General features: G+C 39.6%; 1 protein-coding gene across 1 annotated transcript in view; it reads right to left on the bottom strand.

The window, feature by feature from the left end:
* Positions 1–8,463: 8,463 nt before the first annotated feature.
* The window catches only part of SNRNP40 (small nuclear ribonucleoprotein U5 subunit 40), a 29,061-nt gene continuing 19,429 nt past the window's right edge, over positions 8,464–18,095 (bottom strand). Inside the window, exons 6-10 of the mRNA XM_006924316.3 lie at positions 16,264–16,384; positions 14,322–14,404; positions 13,039–13,100; positions 9,707–9,810; positions 8,464–8,984 (exon numbers count right to left, since the gene is read on the bottom strand). Coding sequence (XP_006924378.1) covers positions 8,935–8,984; positions 9,707–9,810; positions 13,039–13,100; positions 14,322–14,404; positions 16,264–16,384 — 420 coding nt within the window. The 3' untranslated portion in view covers positions 8,464–8,934. The remainder of the gene's footprint in view (positions 8,985–9,706; positions 9,811–13,038; positions 13,101–14,321; positions 14,405–16,263; positions 16,385–18,095) is intronic.

Raw genomic sequence — 18,095 nt, 5'->3', positions numbered from 1 at the left:
AATGAAGCAGAATTTAGTAACAAAGGACAGATGATTCAGAACATACCCACGCCTCCTGAGTGAGAAGGCAGAATCGTGGTCAGCCCCAGAGAGAGGCACAGCAGGAGCTGCTGAAGTGATGAGACTGGTGAGCTGTTAAGAAGTTCCTCCCTTGACCTAAACCAAAGCTGGCTTCAGTGTCTGAATCTGCCACTACAGCCCCTGTATGGGGTAAAACACTGAAAACCCTCTGAGAAAGTTCACTCATAAGGTAGCCAAAATGTTACACCTATTTCTCCTTCTTCCAAGTTGGAAGACTGAACACGCTCACTAATTAGTTTCTGGGGTGTTTTCTGACACCAGCCAATTCTCTGACACCAGCTGGTTGTCCATCAATTCAATTAAATGCTGACACTACCCAGAGTTAGCACAGACCCATTGCTTAAGGGTTCAGTCCCACAAGACTGCCTCCATTTCAGATGCCAGTTGCAAGTCTCCAGCCACTCTTACTTCTGACCAACCAGCTATAAATCGAGGGTTCTCACAACTTCCTCCTCAGGTTTGATAATTTGCTTGTGAACAGCTCACATAACTACTTTACTTACCTTTACTGGTTTATAAAAGATACAAATGAACAGCCAGATGCAGAGGTATATAGAGCAAAGTCTGGAAGGATCCTGGGCACTTCTGTCCCTGTACAGTTGGGATATACCACCTTCTCAGCAGGTTCACCAACTCAGAAGCTGCTCTGGATCTCACTGTTCAAGAGTTTTTACAGAGCTCAGTCTCTATGCAGAAAGTTTCCACCCTCTAATCACTTGGTCTTTTGGTAACCAGCCACATTCTGAGTCTACCTAGGGGTCTCATCCTAAGTCATCTCCCTAGAATACACTCAAGTGTGATCAAAAGGGGCTCACGAATAACAAAAGACACTGAGGCCATTAGAGTTTTGGAAGCTTTAGGCCAGGAATGGGACAAAGACCAAACATAGTTTTGATTTATATCACAATTGCTAATACCTGTTAAGTATTCCGTGCCAGGCACTGTTCTGAGAAACTTCTACACATCAACTCATTAAACCTCACAGCAAACCTTTGAGGTAGGTATGATCATCACTATCCCCATTTTCTAGGTGATAAAACTGAGGCTTAGAGGTAAGATCACTTGCCCAGGGTCATACGAGGACGTGGCAGAATCAGGATTTGCACCTTGGCAAAATTTCTTTACTTATACCATTTCTATTCCAGTTTTTACAGATTTCAAACATTTCTTTTTTAGCAGTAGACCCTTATCTTCAAAAGAAATCATACATTTCTAAAACTGGAATATGTAGAACTGCTCTGGTTATATGGAGAGAGAGGACTGGCAATCTGCTGTCTGCCCTTGCCTTCTGTGATGACCTGAATGAAGTGGAAAAACTACTGGCCTGGATGATCGTCAAGGGGAGAAATGAAGAGAGGAAAAACCTGAAAGGCAGAGGTTGAGTGAGTTCTATAAAATCACACAGCATGTGAAGGGCAGAGCTGGATCTCAAGATCTCCAGGCCAGTTCCATTACTGTGCCAGGCATTGAGCTAAAAACTTCGGAACCAAAGATGAACAGGACAAGCATCCCTGAGGATCCTTGGGAGAAAGGCCTGGAGATTAGCACACTGACCAATGTGTGACACTGTGCACTGCTTATTTTCTTAAACTCAGTGGCTTCACCCATTTGCCTTTCCTCTCTGGCCCCTGATGTATCTGAGTTTATGACTCTTGGGCCTGTGGGAGAGGCAGACTATATAAGGATAGTTACAAGCAACACACAGAATGGCATAGCATCTACTAGGTACACAAACAGAATTGTGGGAAGAATGGTTAACTTTGCTTGGGGATAGTGATGGAAAACTTCAGAGAAAAGATGATGACTGAAATATAGGTTACCAGACAGAAAAAGTACAGACACGGAAGTGTCTAACAGCAAGGTGCATTTCAGGAACTGTGACCCCTTTTTTCCTTACACTTCTGCACATACTTTTTACTTCCTATTGCCTCCTTACTGCCACTACCCTTCTCCAATCAACTTTCTTCAAAATCTCAGTTCCAGAGCAAATCTTAAAAGGAAAAAAATCTCTGTGGAGGAATGATGGGGGAAAAAGGAAGAGGATAGAACAGGGTGTATATGAATGGGCAAGTTCTAGGTCTTGAAACCCTGTGAACAACTCTGATGGCAGTAAAGCTTGTACAAAGTCCATTCTCCTTGTCTAGGGCTGTAGGGTCCAGAATCACTAGCTCAGAATCTTCTGACAGCCAAGATAAATCTCCCTTTCCACTAGTCCTTGGAGGCCACATGGGCTTTCAGCTGAAGTCTGCCAGCAGGCAAGATGAGCCAGGGACATTGAGAGATGGCAAGTGGCCCTCTACAATTGGCCCCATGCTTCCCTGGGCCTTTATTATGTTGTACTGGGCTTGTCCAAGGGCCAACAAGGATAGGAAGGCAGCTTAGGCCTGGTCCCTCTAGCAGGTCCCAAATGCCTTCACAGGCTTCTCAATACCCCTGCTGGCTCCACATCCCTTATCATTTTCTATTAAGTCCTCACCCAGGCATCTTTTCATAGGCAAACAATTCATTGAATTCTAAAATTACCATTTTAGAGTCAGAGGAAAATAGCATCTACAATTATAGAACAGTAGAGCTGAAAAGGACCATAAAGGTCTTCTCAAATGTTAGTATACAGACCTACATCTGAATCAGGGCCCCACAGCAGCCCAACACAAGCAAAATCTCTGGAGGTGGGATCTGATTATGGGTGTTTTAAAAATATATTCCTCAGATATTCTGATGAGCAGCTCTAACCCTCTAAATCAATACACCACAGGCATTTCTGTCAAATGTTCATCCAGCTTCTGCTAGCACACCTCCAGAGGGGAGGAACTTTGTACCATTCTCTGTATGGACGGCTCTGATTCAGTTGCTTTCCTTGAGTGTAAAAGTGCCTTCTTATAATCCACTTTGTTGCCTCCCAGAATAAGAGTGTTTCCTCTTTTCCAAGGCATCTTTTTGATGTTTAAAGACAGTGATCTCATTTATATTCCGTTCCTACAACTGTTTTCCACAATGATCTTCTCAGAGGGTACAAAGAACCAAAAACGTCCTCAGGTGTGGTCCTCTAACCACAACCAAGAAACCTCTGCTGGCTCCCTTTTCATAGCACAAAACCCAAATCTACCAACCTGGCTTTCGTGACCCCTTGCAATCTGGCTCCAACGCTTTCCAAGGTTTCTACTCATCTGTCACTCCCCCAACATGCTGTTACCATCACGTGCTGTGTCAATTTGAATATACTAGATTTGGCGATCTGTGCTGTTGTTCACGTTTTTTCCATTACTTAGACCGTACGTACTTACCCCTCCCCCCCATCCCAGCTCCCTCTCTTCTCCCCAATTTCCAATCCTCCTGTAGGATTCACTATAAATGTCATTTCCTCAGTAAAACTTTCCCTAACTGCTCCTTAGGCACTGCCTCTAGTTTGTAGGTATACCTCCGACAGTATGTATTAGATTGTATTTGAATTCCTTATTTAGATGTTTCTAAAACATGTACATGAGAAGACACAGAGCACAAATAAATGCAGTACATCTTTCTGAAATGTCAATTCTACTTGGTGCTCAGTGATTTAAAACATTTATTAATATAAAACAAGCACAACTATTTTTATGAAGCAGCACACAAACCACATACATTTAAATAGTCAATTTCACTGGGAAAAAAGGTAAGGAGACTGTTTAAGATTAAAGAGACATTGGAGAGACAGAATAGCCAAATGCATGAAGCTTGTTGATTCTAGATTGAAAAAAATAGCTATAGAAGACATTATATAGAAGAAATTTTAATTGGCTCATTAGATGGTATTATGGAATTGCTGTTAATTTTCTTAGGTGTGGGAATGATATTGTGGTTATAAAAGAGAACATTCTTAAGAGGTACCTGCTAAAGTATTTAGGAATATTTAAGAGTAAAGAATTACGTTACCATCTTCCAATAGTAATTGAAAGTTACGTATGTGTGTGAGAGACAGATTATTGAATCTAGGTGGGACATACAGATACTCAACATGTGATGGGGTTTACATCCTGATAAACTCATCATAAGTTGAAAATATCCTAAGTCGAAAATGCATTTAATACCACTGTAGAGTATCAGTTGTTTATCCTCATGACTGTGTGGCTGACTGGGAGCTGCCACTGCCCAGGATCATGAGAGTATCATACTGTATATATTGTATGTATCACTAGCCCAGGAAAAGATCAAAATCCAAAATTTGAAGTTTGGTTTCTACTATATGTGAAATGCTCTTGTACCATTGTAAAGTGGAAAAATTTTAAGTTGAACCATCATTAAGTCAGGGACTGTCTTTATATAGATAATTTTTGTTTGAAAATTTTCAAAATAGAAAGTTGGGAGAATCATAGAGCTTAAAGATTCATGGTAAAATTTCAAAGCTGTTAATTTCAGGAGTCTTTCCTGTTCCAGTTCATTCTCCTCTGCCATTAAGGACACTTATAGGAAAGTCTGAGAAGCCCTGATTTTTGTTTCTGTTCCCACTGTGAACCTCCAGAGGCTATGACTCAGTTGTTTCTGTATTCTCAGAGCCCAGCACAGAGGAGTGTTGAATAAATGCTCCCTGAATGAGCAAAACCACTAACAATATGCATGTGACCTTGGGAAAACCATATCTTCTCCCAGTCTCCCCTTCTGTAAAAGGAGGTTGGACTAGATGACCTAAGTAAGGTCCTTTGTAGCCCTAGCCCCTTTGGATGCTATACTTGAGTCTTTGAAGAAAGGTCAATGGTATTTTTCTATACAAAGCCCCATAGTCTCTCCAGGTAGAGAAGACCACAGTGGATCAGCTTCTGCTCTCTAATTTTAAGCTCACCCACAGCATGTGTTAGAGCACTGGTTTCCTTGAGAGCCTGGGGTAGCAGAGGAAGTCATTGTGGCTTTATACTGCCCTTCCGGCAGGTCATAACTATGGCTAATACCAGTATTCTCAACCTTGATTACACATTGCAATCACTAAAGCTTAAAAAATTACTGATTCTCACCCCAGAGATTCTGATTTAATTGGTCTGGGGTATGATCTAAGTATCTGGACTTTTAAAGGCTCCCAAGGTGATTCTACGTGCATTCTAAGGCTGAAAGCCACTAAGGCCTACATCGTGGTGATGATAAGAGCTCCAGCTGGGTTTACATCCTGGCTTTGCCATTTAACGGTTGGTCGATCTTGGGTGTTACTTCTCTTTGAACCTGTTGTCCCATTATCCCCATATGTAACAACCAAGTGAGATAATTAATGTACAGCACTAAGCCCAAAAGAACATAGATAGGGACAACTATTAATGAATAAACAGAAAAGGTTCCTAGGAAAGACAAAAACTTTCTGTGCATGAAGAGCAGTGGTTCTCAAATTTGCAGCATAATCACCTGGAGGGCTTGTTGAAACAGACTGCTGAATACTTCCTTTCCCCAAAATTTCTGATTCAGTAGGTCTCAGGTGGGGCTCTAGAATTTGCTTTTCTAGCAATTTCTCATGTGACACTGATGCTGTTCAAGACTACATTTTGAGAATCACAGTTCTAGAGTAGGGTTTCTCAACAGCACTACTAAGGATATTTTGGGGCATTTGTTCTTTGAGCACCTCTGGCCCCTACCCATAAGATGTGCATAGCATCCTTCCAGTTGTGACAATCAAAATGTTTCCAGACACTGCCAAATGTCCTTTAGGTGGTAAAATTGCCCAGAGTTGAGAACTACCGCTCTAGACCAGGGGTCGCCAACCCCAGGGCCATGGACCAGTATGGTCTGGGGCCTCTCAGGAACCAGGCCGCACAGCAGGTGAGTAATAAGTGAGCAAGCTAAGCTTCATCTGTATGTGCAGCTGCTCCCCAGCGCTAGCATCACCGCCTCAGCTCCACCTCAGATCATTAGGCATTAGATTCTCACAGCACTGGTCCCTGGTGCCAAAAAGGTTGGCGACCACTGCTCTAGAGGATATAAATTGAAAAGAATCTAAGAGTCTAGGTGGGTTGCAGATGCAACTGAGAAAAGCTGAAGTCTAGAAGAAAAGAGACTTTGGGATAGCTCAGGGCTTGATGCAGCACTTTTTCGAAGGATCATTATGGGTCTTGGGGACAGAGACAATTGACCAGAAGGCAGTCTCAGAAATCAGACTTGGCTTCATTTGGTCCCACAGGAATGAGGCTTTTAAGCCTGGCCCATCCCTCTGTCCTGAGACACAGCTGTCAAGACTTAAAGTCTCTTGGAAGGAGCAATCCTGCTCTAACTCAAATGGCCTGACAGCCTTTTCCTCTGGCTCAATTGCCTACAGCCTCAAATTGCTCAGAGCTCTCACTGACCTCAGTTTCCCATCCACACACCTTAACTGTTAACAAGTAGCAGACTCTAGGTCTATTTGTGAGAAACAAATAACTATAGTTATGCTGTGAAGAGGCAACTCTGACAAGAGCCCTGAGCTGTCCAAATCCACCTCCCTGACAATTCAGTCCACAAAACTCAACCACCTAGAAAAAAAAATCTAGCTCTTTTAAGTGCTAACAGTATTAAGTGCTAGAGACTGTGGAAATCATAAAGGGAAATTAACTGAAAACCAGAGATGCCATTACTCATTCGGGAACAATCTATCTCTCCCAAAGTGAGAATACAATTTGCACCCTCTGGGGATGTTTTATATTCAAACCTTTATTCTCCAGGTTGGGGCCTCTATTTCCTTCAAAGTCTAAGTGGTGCTGTCATCTCCTCCTAATGGCTTCTACTCAGCCTTTGAAAAAGGCACTTGGGAGGAGTGAAGATGCTAAGATTAGAGGGAAGCCCTTACAGTCTCCAGGGCTTTGGTTCTTCCCACTCATTGCCAACATCTCAAGGGATTGGTAGGTTTTTAAAAGTGCAACGTCAAGGTTCAAGCCTTGTTTTACCTCAAGCCAAGAAAAAGGGTGAGTGGAAGGTAATGGACCAATTGTGAGGTATGTGGATATTCATAAGGATTAGGGAGTAACTTGTCATAGTGCTAGAGGTGTGAGGAGCAGCTTGCAAAACATCTCTTGCCAAATCTCTCCTGGTTGAAGTCATGACCTTATATATAATTATTGTTCAGGACTGAAATCTGAGTCACCATTCCCTCTGAAGATCCCACTACACTTTGTACAGTAAAGGCTCTAAGCAGTCCTCCAGTAAAGAAACCTGTTTGACTTTATCTGACACAGGCTTCCCCAAATTTACTTGAGCATGGAATTTTTATGCACCAATGTATCTAACATACTTGAGAAACACTGTTCTGTGGAATACACTTTAGGAAACCTCACCCTACAGGATCAAGTACATAAGTACAAGCTCTCCAGGATTTTGCTCCTACTTAATTCTATAACTTTACTACATGCTGCTCCCACCTCTAACCATGCATAAGTTTGACGCACACGTTCTTTGTCCACCTGAAAAAGTCCTATTTATTCTCTAACTCCCAATTTAAGCATTATCACATTATCTGTGAAACTTCCTTAACTCTCCCAGGCACAATAAATTGATGTTTCCAATATATTTTATTCAAACTTCATTCACTGTGTTAAAAGTAACTGATCTGACAGCTTTAACATCCTGTTGGTTCCTTTATCAATGAGTTAAATATTGGACATGTGCTCACTTAAAACCATCCTTTCTCTCTGTAAGATACATAGATGATTCAGGTTTGTGAGCTAAAAGTATAAAACCAATCATGTTCAGAACAGGTTAGAGGTGTGAAGACCTTTGTGTTGCGATATGAGATTCAGAAAAGACACACGCCACTCCTTAGTGTCAGGTAGAATCTATTAGTGCTGGTTTGCGTGCTAGCCATAGTCACCCAGTGATTCAGGAAGACAGTAATCTGTCTTGGGGATAAAAGACAACTAATAGCATTTCTTAATAACCCTGTCAATTTAGGAAAGAGAGACAGGCAAGCAAAATCACAAACAAATCTCAATGTCATGGCCCAGTTACACTGAAACTTTCTCATATTCCTTTTGAGTTTGATGCAGCCTTCCAGCCAATGTCATTTCTGCCAGCTGAGACAGCCCCAAATCTACCCACTGTAGGAACCCTCAGTGTAGGGATTACTGCTTAGAAGTGTTTTTGGGCAGGAGGCAGAGTAGACAAAAACCCTGTTCATTAAAGATCATGCAAAAGTAAACAAGAACCAGATTCTTTCAGACCTATTTATCACCTCTTTACTACTATGTTTCTAGCAGGAGAGCAGTATTTGCTACTGATAATTATTCTGTTTGTCATTTTCATGAGTGAGTAAACCCACAAAAACACAGAAAAGGGGGAAAAAAGCCCACAACATCCCAGTAAACAGCTTCTCGGAAGTTTAACTGGATGTATCCCCCGTCCATATTATGTCCTGCTCAAATTTAGTGATCAAGCAGCAAAGAAAGGACAGCAATAAATCCAATCTATATGGCTCTTGTAAAAAGGCATCTATTTGGCTTTTAATACAAAATGACTCAGAGAAACACAGAAAGAAAATATACAATGCAGTTATTGAATTAAAAAAAAAAAATCCCCAACAAATTTCAGTCACGTTCTCTGGCTTCGGCCTGAATTAGAAAATAGGAAACTACAAACCAAACAATATCTGTCCCTTTGAAGAAAACAAAACAAAACAAAACAAAATAAAACAAAAGGAAAAAACCAAAGAGTCCCTGAAATCTGGCAGGTGGTTTTCAGAGGCCACTGTAAGCTTGCCTTAATCATTCTGTTGAAACTGGATACATGTGGTTGCTGGAATATGGCCATCTCTTCTTAGTTTCCTGCTAGTAATGATATTCATCTGAAGGGAAGATACTGGCCTGGGCACCATATGATGCCACGATGCAGTCTGAAGTCTCAAGGTCAAGCAGCCTTGGAGTCTTCCATTTCTTATCTTCACTGAATCTCCCCCATGTATAGTCTCTTGTCACTGGATGCTGAGAGAACTGAGGTGAAAAGAACAGAGAAGATAACTGGAAATAATGAAGGCTCAAGGAGAGTTGGTGTTCAAGGGCTCTTATGTCAAGAGCCAATTTTGGTATAAAAGAGCATTGGATTTAGCTTAAATCCCCCTCCTCTTAAAACACCATTCACAGGAAACTGTAGCCTGGCTTTTCGATCCACGTCCTCTCAAAACCATGAGGGTGAACTGTGCTATGGGGGAATACATGATCAGTCTCTAAATTCTGATGTCTCCTGTCAGTTAAACCCTAAGAAAAAAACCTTCTAAGTCATTATAGAAGAGCAGAATCAATGTCTGTGCCAGTCATTTTGTAAATGTGCTTAGCCCTGGAGAAAGTTACATTTTCTCCTTAAATTCGCGGCCCATTATTTAGTTTAGCTAGCCAATAAAATGAGTTAAGTTACAATTTAAATGAGTATTAAGAAATATCATTCTTTTATCCAAATACTTCACTGAAACAGACTTGAAACAAGTAAACTCACAAGAACTAGACTAATCAAGCTCCTTCTGAGACTGAGAAGAAAATAAAACACTGGGCTTACCCTTACTACTTAGAATAATGGTGAGACCCGTCAGTGACACCGATAAAGACAATCTGCATGGACATTCACAGAAAACAGACATCCAACTCTGCCTCTGTATTCTCAGGGCCCCTGTCAGAAGTTTCCCATAGTTTCCCTTCCCCCACAGTCTGAACAGACTTACTGATAGGCTCGTCGGGATGGAAAGCCACTTCATTGATGGAGCCAGCGTGGCCAGGCAGCTTATACAAAATCCTTCTGCTTGTGGTATCCCACACATACACAAACCTGCAAGGTATCATGAAGAGCAAAGCTAAGGCCTCCCAGAGCTGAGAGTAAAGTAGAAGCATGGCTTTTTATGAGAAATGAGAGGAACAATTTATTTATTCACCCTATATTTACTGAACTGTATTCTGACTTTTAGAAACTAGGATTACTGATTTTGAATATGGCATGGACCCTGACCGTAAGCAACTGAGTAGAGAAAGAGGAATCGCCAAATTTATAAGCATTACTGGTATTTTCAAACACAAGTTTCTGAAAAAGGGAAGAACAAGAAAAAGACAAAGTTTTTCCTACAGACCCCACAGAGAAATCTTTCTCAAAGATCATCCAATATAATTAAGCTGTAGTTAACCTCATATGCATCCAGGAATGTCTTAAAGGTAATTCATTTCATGGCAGGTTGGGAGCCTAGGTTGTAGATCCATTTGAATTTTTCAGTATTGTATTCAAATCACAGAGCCCAGAGAAGAAACAGGAAATCTGTGCTATCTAAACATAACCCAAATATACACTGACCCAAATCTTGCACTGAATTCATGAACAGAAAGAATATGAAATTCTAGCATGGGAAAGAGCCAACAGAAATCGGCTAGTCTAAACTCATTTTACAGATTAAGAAAACTAAAGTACAATGACCTTTCCAAGGTGACACGGTTCATCAGTGGCAGAACTAAAACTAGAACTCTTAATATATTCCAGTATTCTTTCTCTTACCACCCGCAAACACCTTGACCCACTTGCCCCCCCAAAAAGAAGTTCCTCTGACCCTAAACCTTGCTTGGGTCATTTTAAGCTTAAGGTAAAACAGAGATATTATCTTCATAAGACCATGCAAAAAATAATCTGTTGGTAAATTCAAAGGGCTGGTGGTTTTCAAACAGGTTATTCAATTATGTACATTATTTGTTTTGTTCAGTCTACACCTAAAAGGGTATACTCACCAGTACTTGATTATAAAATGCCTAGTACTGCTCAAACGCTTATGGTCTAAAATGCAAATAAACAAGAGCTTCTTAATTATATAAAAGAGCTGGACTCCATAGGAACTAAATATGAGTTCCAAGCAAGATGGAAGAGAGGCAGGAACCCCATATGTCTACAGACTCCTTGGCTCCGATGCTCATGTTCTCCCTACTGTCTTCTTTCCTGCCATGCACAAATAACTGTCCTCATTAATCCAGTGAAGGACGATGTGGCATAGTGAAAAACATCTATGAGCTCTGGAGTTAGAAAGACCTGGGTTCAAGTCTCAATCCAACTACTTAAATAGCTAAGTAACCTTAGACATTTATTTAACTTTTCTAGGCTTCTCTTTCCTTAGCTATAAGAATGAAGACAATATTGATCTCACAGCTTGGTTGAGAGAAATAATAAGATAACGTATGCAAAGTGCCTGGCATATACAATTGATAGCTATTGTTATGACAAATACAGTTGTTTTCAAAACAGAATCACATGAAATCAATAGGCTGAATAAATCACTCATAACAGAAGGACTGGCCAGTTTTCCTGCAGTCTTTGATAGGACTGTTGATGGATTTCAAGTCTGGATATGAGGAGGTAGGTGATTTGAAAGTAGAGAGGGGAAATCTGCCGAATCCAGGCCAAGCTGAAAAGCAATTTTTTGAGAAGGATACATTTCCCAGGCACATAAAGGCCAGCAGAAACCCAGATCTCCAAAGGTTTACTTCAAGGCTGCACTCTCCATGGATGCCAATTAGGTGCTAAATTTAGAGGGGTTCCATGTCCTCTCCTTACTTGCATGGCAACATTCAGTAGGAACCAGGCTCCTTATATAACAGAGCTGCTTGCTGATTTGGGGCTAATTGGCAAGGAGGCCTGTGAAATCTGGCCAACCCCTAGCAGGTAGGCAAGCAGACTTTCCCCAGACCAGAGCCATGCTTCCACCACATGTAAGGTATAAAGGAACAGTGGGGAAGGAAAGAGGAAAGAGGGGACATTGAAAGTCAGAAAGACTAATGTCAGAAACAAACTATTCAAAAGAAAAGCACAGGCAAATATCATTTAAAAGCTTAATTACATAAGATACAATCTCTCTAATGTAAACATACTCAGAATGGTGCCTACTCTGTCAGAATGCAAGATACCTTAGGCTGTAGACCCGTTTAAGATCTTTAGTAACCTAACAACTGAAAATCCCTTAGATTCTCTTTTCAAGGCAGTTCTCTAAACCATCAGGACTCAAACTATCAATGTGGCACTGTTGCATCTGGATCCTTTCCCCCTCCGCAGAAAGTAGCTAAATAATTGTCCATTTTTCCTGGCAATGAACTTGTACTGGTCCATGGCCCAGGAGTTGGGGACCCCTGCTCTAAAGGGCGAGAAAGATGGGAGCTAGATCCACAGTTTGCCATCAGAAGGCTTTCTCATTCTTTACCATTCCACATCTGGTAAAGCAATAGCCTGGGCACCTGGACATCCCTATTTAACCTCTGACTCTCTTCGAAGTACAGGTCACCAAAATTTAACTGCCATCCTTGAGCAAGGAATTCATTCATGTAATATTCATGAATAGGTCGACATTACCCTGGGTTCAGATAACTAAGAATCATTCTCTGACCTCTAGGAGCAAGTAACAGCGGGCCCCACTGTTTGCCTGACTGTAAGATGTAATAAATGCCAATAAAGGTTAGATGTACAAAGTATGACTACAGCTCAGAACAAAGGGAAATTAGTTATGCCCAAGAGGTAAGGGAGAGAGAGGGCCAGGGAAAGTTTAGAGACATAACATAGAGGTGATTACTAGAGAGATATAAGAGTTTGGATAATTGAGAAGAAACCTGAGAGAGAAGCCTGGAGGCACAAGAGATGTAAGAACAGGGAGAAGGAGTTCCATGTGAGTGAAGCACTGTGGGGATGGTGGGGGAGGAGAGCACGCCATATGTATTTGAATGAACCGAAGCATGGCAGAAGAATACAACAAAAAAAACAGGAGTCAGATTATGAGTCTGAATTTTGTTATGATGGCAAAGGGAACACAACAGAATCAAAGAAACTGTTTACCCTCTAGGTCTAAAATGTATCCAAAGAGGGTAGAAATGATGTGTTTGTCCGATATGATTTTTAAAACCTTCATACTGCACATGGCTTCATCTCTGAATACAGCTATAACTCTATGTCTACTCTAGCTCAGTATCCGCACTTAATGTATTAAACATTAGATACCTGCATAGCTCCATTATTCTTTACCTCAAGCCCAGTAATCCTTACCTGTCGGCTGAGCCAGCTGCTATCTTGCTTCCATCAGGTGACCAAGAACATCTCAGAAGATTCTAAAATAATAAATAAGCAGGAATCCAATGAATACAGTAATGTACCAAACCCTTCTTTATTAGACTATAGAATCACTAAGAGACTTTAAATTTCTTAAGTAGTTTTAATTATTCTCCCCAAAAAGATGATCAGCAATTATCTTGTATTTTTTGGCCCAAGAGAGCATACTTTATAACTTCATACCATATAAAAACTGTAGAAAATGCTGAATTCTTAGAGCGGACCTAGCAACAAAATTTTGTTCTGCCTACAAATGGAAGCTCCCTTTGCTCCATTTATCTTGATCCTCATTAAAAACATGTTGTGTTTATCTTGAAGGAAAATAAAAACAAAACAAAATCCAACAAAAAAATAAGATTTGGTTTATAAAGTGAAAGTGAATTTAACTTCATACCATATAAAAACTGTAGAAAATGCTGAATTCTTAGAGCGGACCTAGCAACAAAATTTTGTTCTGCCTACAAATGGAAGCTCCCTTTGCTCCATTTATCTTGATCCTCATTAAAAACATGTTGTGTTTATCTTGAAGGAAAATAAAAAACAAAACAAAATCCAACAAAAAAATAAGATTTGGTTTATAAGGTGAAAGTGAATTTCAATGGGCTCTCAAAAGAAAAATATTAGTTTCTATATAAAATTATCTGGAGAAAAAGCTGTTTTTAAGAGCTGATCTGGGATTTGACAGTTTAGAAAAAATTTCTGTCTCTCAGAACTTAGGCTGTGACGCTTACTGAGGGTAGAGATGTATTCTCAGGGCCTAAGAGCTAGTCACTGGGAGAGTGAGGGAGCCCATCTGGTTAACAGCCATGGGAGCCTGGGTCCCATTTAGAACACTGACCTAAGAGGGTCAAAGTTACTAAGGAATTAAAAGGGTAGGAGTGTCTTGTCGAAATCAGTAGTTCTAAATTTGAGAGTTGGCTCCACCACAATCTATGTGATTGCCTTCTGCTCTATCCTTCTATCAGTTTTATTTCTGGGAAGAACAGTTTTGAGGGAGAACAGTGTTACCGGAATATAGCCTCTTCTTAGTGGACTACCGCTCTCTACCCTTAGCACCATCTCTTTTTTTAAAATTGAGATATAAATGACATATAACATTGTATTAGTTTTAGATATACAACATAATGATTTGATATACATAGATACTGCACCTTAGCACCACCTTAAATGTTTCTTTGAATCAAATGAATAGTAAAACTCCTTTGCTGTGCAGAACTCACCTTTTCAAAGTTGTGTACATTTCCTTGAAATATCTTTACACACCTCTCCTTGGGAGCAAATGGCCGAACATCCCAGACCCGCACTGCAAATTCAAATAAACCAAGCAAAATAGTTATCAGCCACAGCCTCCTGAGAACCCAGCTGAAATCAGTACCATGTCAATGACTGGTACTGTTTTCTGAGGGGAGGAGGTCCAACATGGTACACTGCTACCTGGAGAGGCTCTTTGCTTTTTCTAACAGGAATGAAATGCATTCAAGCTCCATTAACTGGGTCTAAGGACAAAAACGAAAGCTGAAGGGGTAGGAAGGAGAAATGTCAAACATATTGCTAGGGATGTACAACATTAAGTAGTTGGCTATGACACTAACTTCCAACAAAACATTCTGCAAATGATTCCTCTGCCAACCCAAAGAGTCACATCTAGCAAAGCTTTGACATGACAATCTAACTACCACTGACTACTGTGACATTCAGTCTATAAAAAACAAACTCAGAACTAACCTTTTCTAATTTCGCTCATGAGCACCTGACAGCCTAAACTTGAAGAAAGTCAAACATATTAAAAGAGCACTGCACCAAGAATCGGAAAAAGTGAACTTTGATTCTAATTCTAGCTCTGCTTTATATATGGGTGTTATCAGGTAAATAGTAAGATTCTTTGTGTTTTGGTCTCCTCTGTAAAATGAGAATACCACTTTTTATTTTATTTTTCTTTTTAATAAAAGTATTTTAAGGATCAAATAAGATGATATATGTGAAAGGGTGAAAGGGCTCTAAAAGATTGGAGGCTATAAAAAAATTTGTAATTTTATTATATAGCCATAACAAGAAGTTCTCCTTATTTTAATAACCATTTAGGGAATCTCATCTTTCTCTACTGTGACCAATGCCAGAATGTTAATGGTAAATCCATCAAAATCAGGATATGTGTATAAATACCCACGCTAAGCGGTAGCTACAGCTATTGTTAATTAAAGCTATACCTATGGCTATTGTTAATTAAAGCTATGGAATCTGAGTGATATCATTTTGAGTGTGAAAAAAATATCAATCCTTGAATTCAGAGAGGCCTAAGAAGGCGAAGTTATGTGTAAAAGTTTGCTATTGACCTGAGAATCCAGTCAGAAGGTAAGAATGTTAATTCATTCGACACATATTTATTGAGCACCTATTGAGTGTGATGCACTGTTTTCATTTCAAAATGCCAGTGAAAACATTTTTGCTCCTGACAAACCTATGAACTTACATACCAGAGAGGCATTTCCAAACTCTTATAAATTAAGCATATAATCCAACAATTCATCCTCTTTTTCTGCAATACTCATCCTTCCACATAACAACTCAAAAACAAGCAGACAAGAGTATTTGTGTAAATTCGGAATGCTGACATGTTTTAATGAGGTCCTCTTGTCACACCAATGCTTTGGAGTGGAGAGGGAAGACATACTGGCAGAAAGCACAATGAAGATATCAATAGGTCTACTGATCATCCAAGTTTGGTGCTCTCTGAAGTGTCTGAGAACTGTCTTAGATAAATTTTAAGACTCTCATCTTTTTTAATATACTAATCGCCAAGAGTTTCTTGTCCCCTACTTGAATTCACAGTATGCCAGAGCTAAAATGGGCCTTAAAAGTAAAGTCCAATCTTCTTATATCACCAGTGTAGAAACTGATGCTTAGAGAAATGTTATGTGCAAAGCTGCTCAGGGATTAGATGGCAGCTCTGGGACTAGAATCTTGGCTCTTTGACCATCTCTTTCTTCTAAAGCTTTTTCTATTATGTGTCCTCCTAATTGTCCTGGTGAAAATCTGTGAGCTGTCCTGATTCTTTCCTTGGACTCTCATTTATTCCAGCACACACTTCTAGCACCCAAGGCCTACTTTCTTTATGACCCACAATGACTAGGAACTTAAGAGTGCTTTCTTTTCCAAAGTTACCTGTATTGTCCATTGCATTGGACAAGAGATAAGAGCCTTCAGAACTTAAACTCAGACCAGTCACTGAATCTGCATGGCCTCTCATCGTATAGGTAAGCTTGTTTTGGCGCAGGTCCCAGACCTATAAAACAAAAAGGTGCTCTCAGAAATCAAGTTATGAACAGCAATAAACTAGTTACTAAAGAGTCAACTGCCTAGAGAAATTGGTAACCCCTTCTTAAATTACCTCTGGGCCAAGAATTACTTTACCACAAAATATAGGATTTCTACCAAAGAGGTAACACTCTTCCCTTACTAAAAAGGGAGTCAAAGTTAGTATATTTGACTAGATAGATACAACTAATGAATGTCAAATATTAAGATAAAGTTTAACAAAAAATAATAGAATGTATAAGTTATTTTCAAATCATAATGAAATAAGTTAGGAATTAAAAAACTAAAAAATGCTTCAACTCTGATTCTTAGCAATTAAAAATAAACTATTATAACTGTAAAAAAACAAGTAAACATGTCCTTTGAAAAAGGCATTATGATTGCACGCAAAAAATTATATAACAAAGTAACATACAAAGATAGAGGCTTAAAATTTTTTCATTTGATATCATAATATGTATATACACACATATATATACACACTATGGAAAAGTACATTTATTAAAATATGCCTGGGTAGGAAAGGTAAGAGAAACAGTTCAGCTGAGAATAACCTAATGACAAACAGAAAAAATATACAGTTCATTAAGTTTTGGCTCATAAATGCATTGCAACACTATGAGTTCTCATGCTAGAGATAGGAGAGCAGAGTGGAAAGAGAGGGGATTTAGGGGCAGACTGATAGTCTTTGCGGAAAGAGCGGGGATTTAGGGTCAGACTGAACTAGTCTTTGCTATGTAAAAGTTATGTGTTATTGGTCCACTAACCCTCTCTGAACTTGTTTCTGGTCTGTAAGATGGGAATAACAACATTTATTTCTTATGGCTGTTGTGAGGATGACAAATAGAATGCTTAGCATAAATGTGCCTGGCACACAGAAGGTCCTCAATAATTGGTACCTATTTATTGTTAAACAACTCCTAAAAATAACTCTGAAGACCAAATATAAAAATGTCTATATAATGAGCTACTAAATAAGGAAAATACAAAACAGTGTTTATATTTACATAACCTGTAACTGTGAAAAATATATTAAAGCTAACAGAAATGGTCTGGCATGTCATATAGAAAAAGAACAGCAATTTTCTTAACATCATTGGTATTACACAAAATTTCCTCCAAATCTGATTTATTTTTGCCATGTAGTTTTTTTCTAAGTGAAAAGTTTTTTTCCTGTCCCTTTAAACAAGGTACTTTCCTCATTTAGAAATGAGTTCAGTGTTATATGTCAAAGAAATACGTAAGAGACGACTCCTCGTTCCCTGTCAATAGCTCATTCATGTGTGGAACCCAACATACTTTATAAACAATCATTTTGTGTCAGGATGTTTGCTGCCTAAATAATCAGGAAAGCTTAAAATAGCTGAAATTTTTTGTTCAAGCTGTTGATCCTCCTCTTCAGAGAAGATACTGTTGAAATCTTTAGCTTTGTAACTAAGAGAGAATGCAATTCACCATCTCTCACAGCCCTTGGGTGGTATTTCCAGACTTTCCTCTTTGAGGCCTGCACATATTGTGCAGAGCCAAAATATATTTGGGATTTCCCACAGAAAGCGTGAATAAAGCACCAATTTAAGCAAAATATTTTACGAATGTCCTAATCAACTGCTCAGTGAACATCGGGGCATGTCATTAGTGGTAGGCACTGTTAGAGACTTAAAAAAAAGGATATAATCCCT

The sequence above is a fragment of the Pteropus alecto genome, unplaced genomic scaffold (assembly GCF_000325575.1).
Source record: "Pteropus alecto unplaced genomic scaffold, ASM32557v1 scaffold39, whole genome shotgun sequence".
NCBI classification, from domain to species: domain Eukaryota; kingdom Metazoa; phylum Chordata; class Mammalia; order Chiroptera; family Pteropodidae; genus Pteropus; species Pteropus alecto.
Note: the sequence above shows the minus strand (reverse complement) of the source record. Positions and strands in the feature narration are given on the sequence as shown.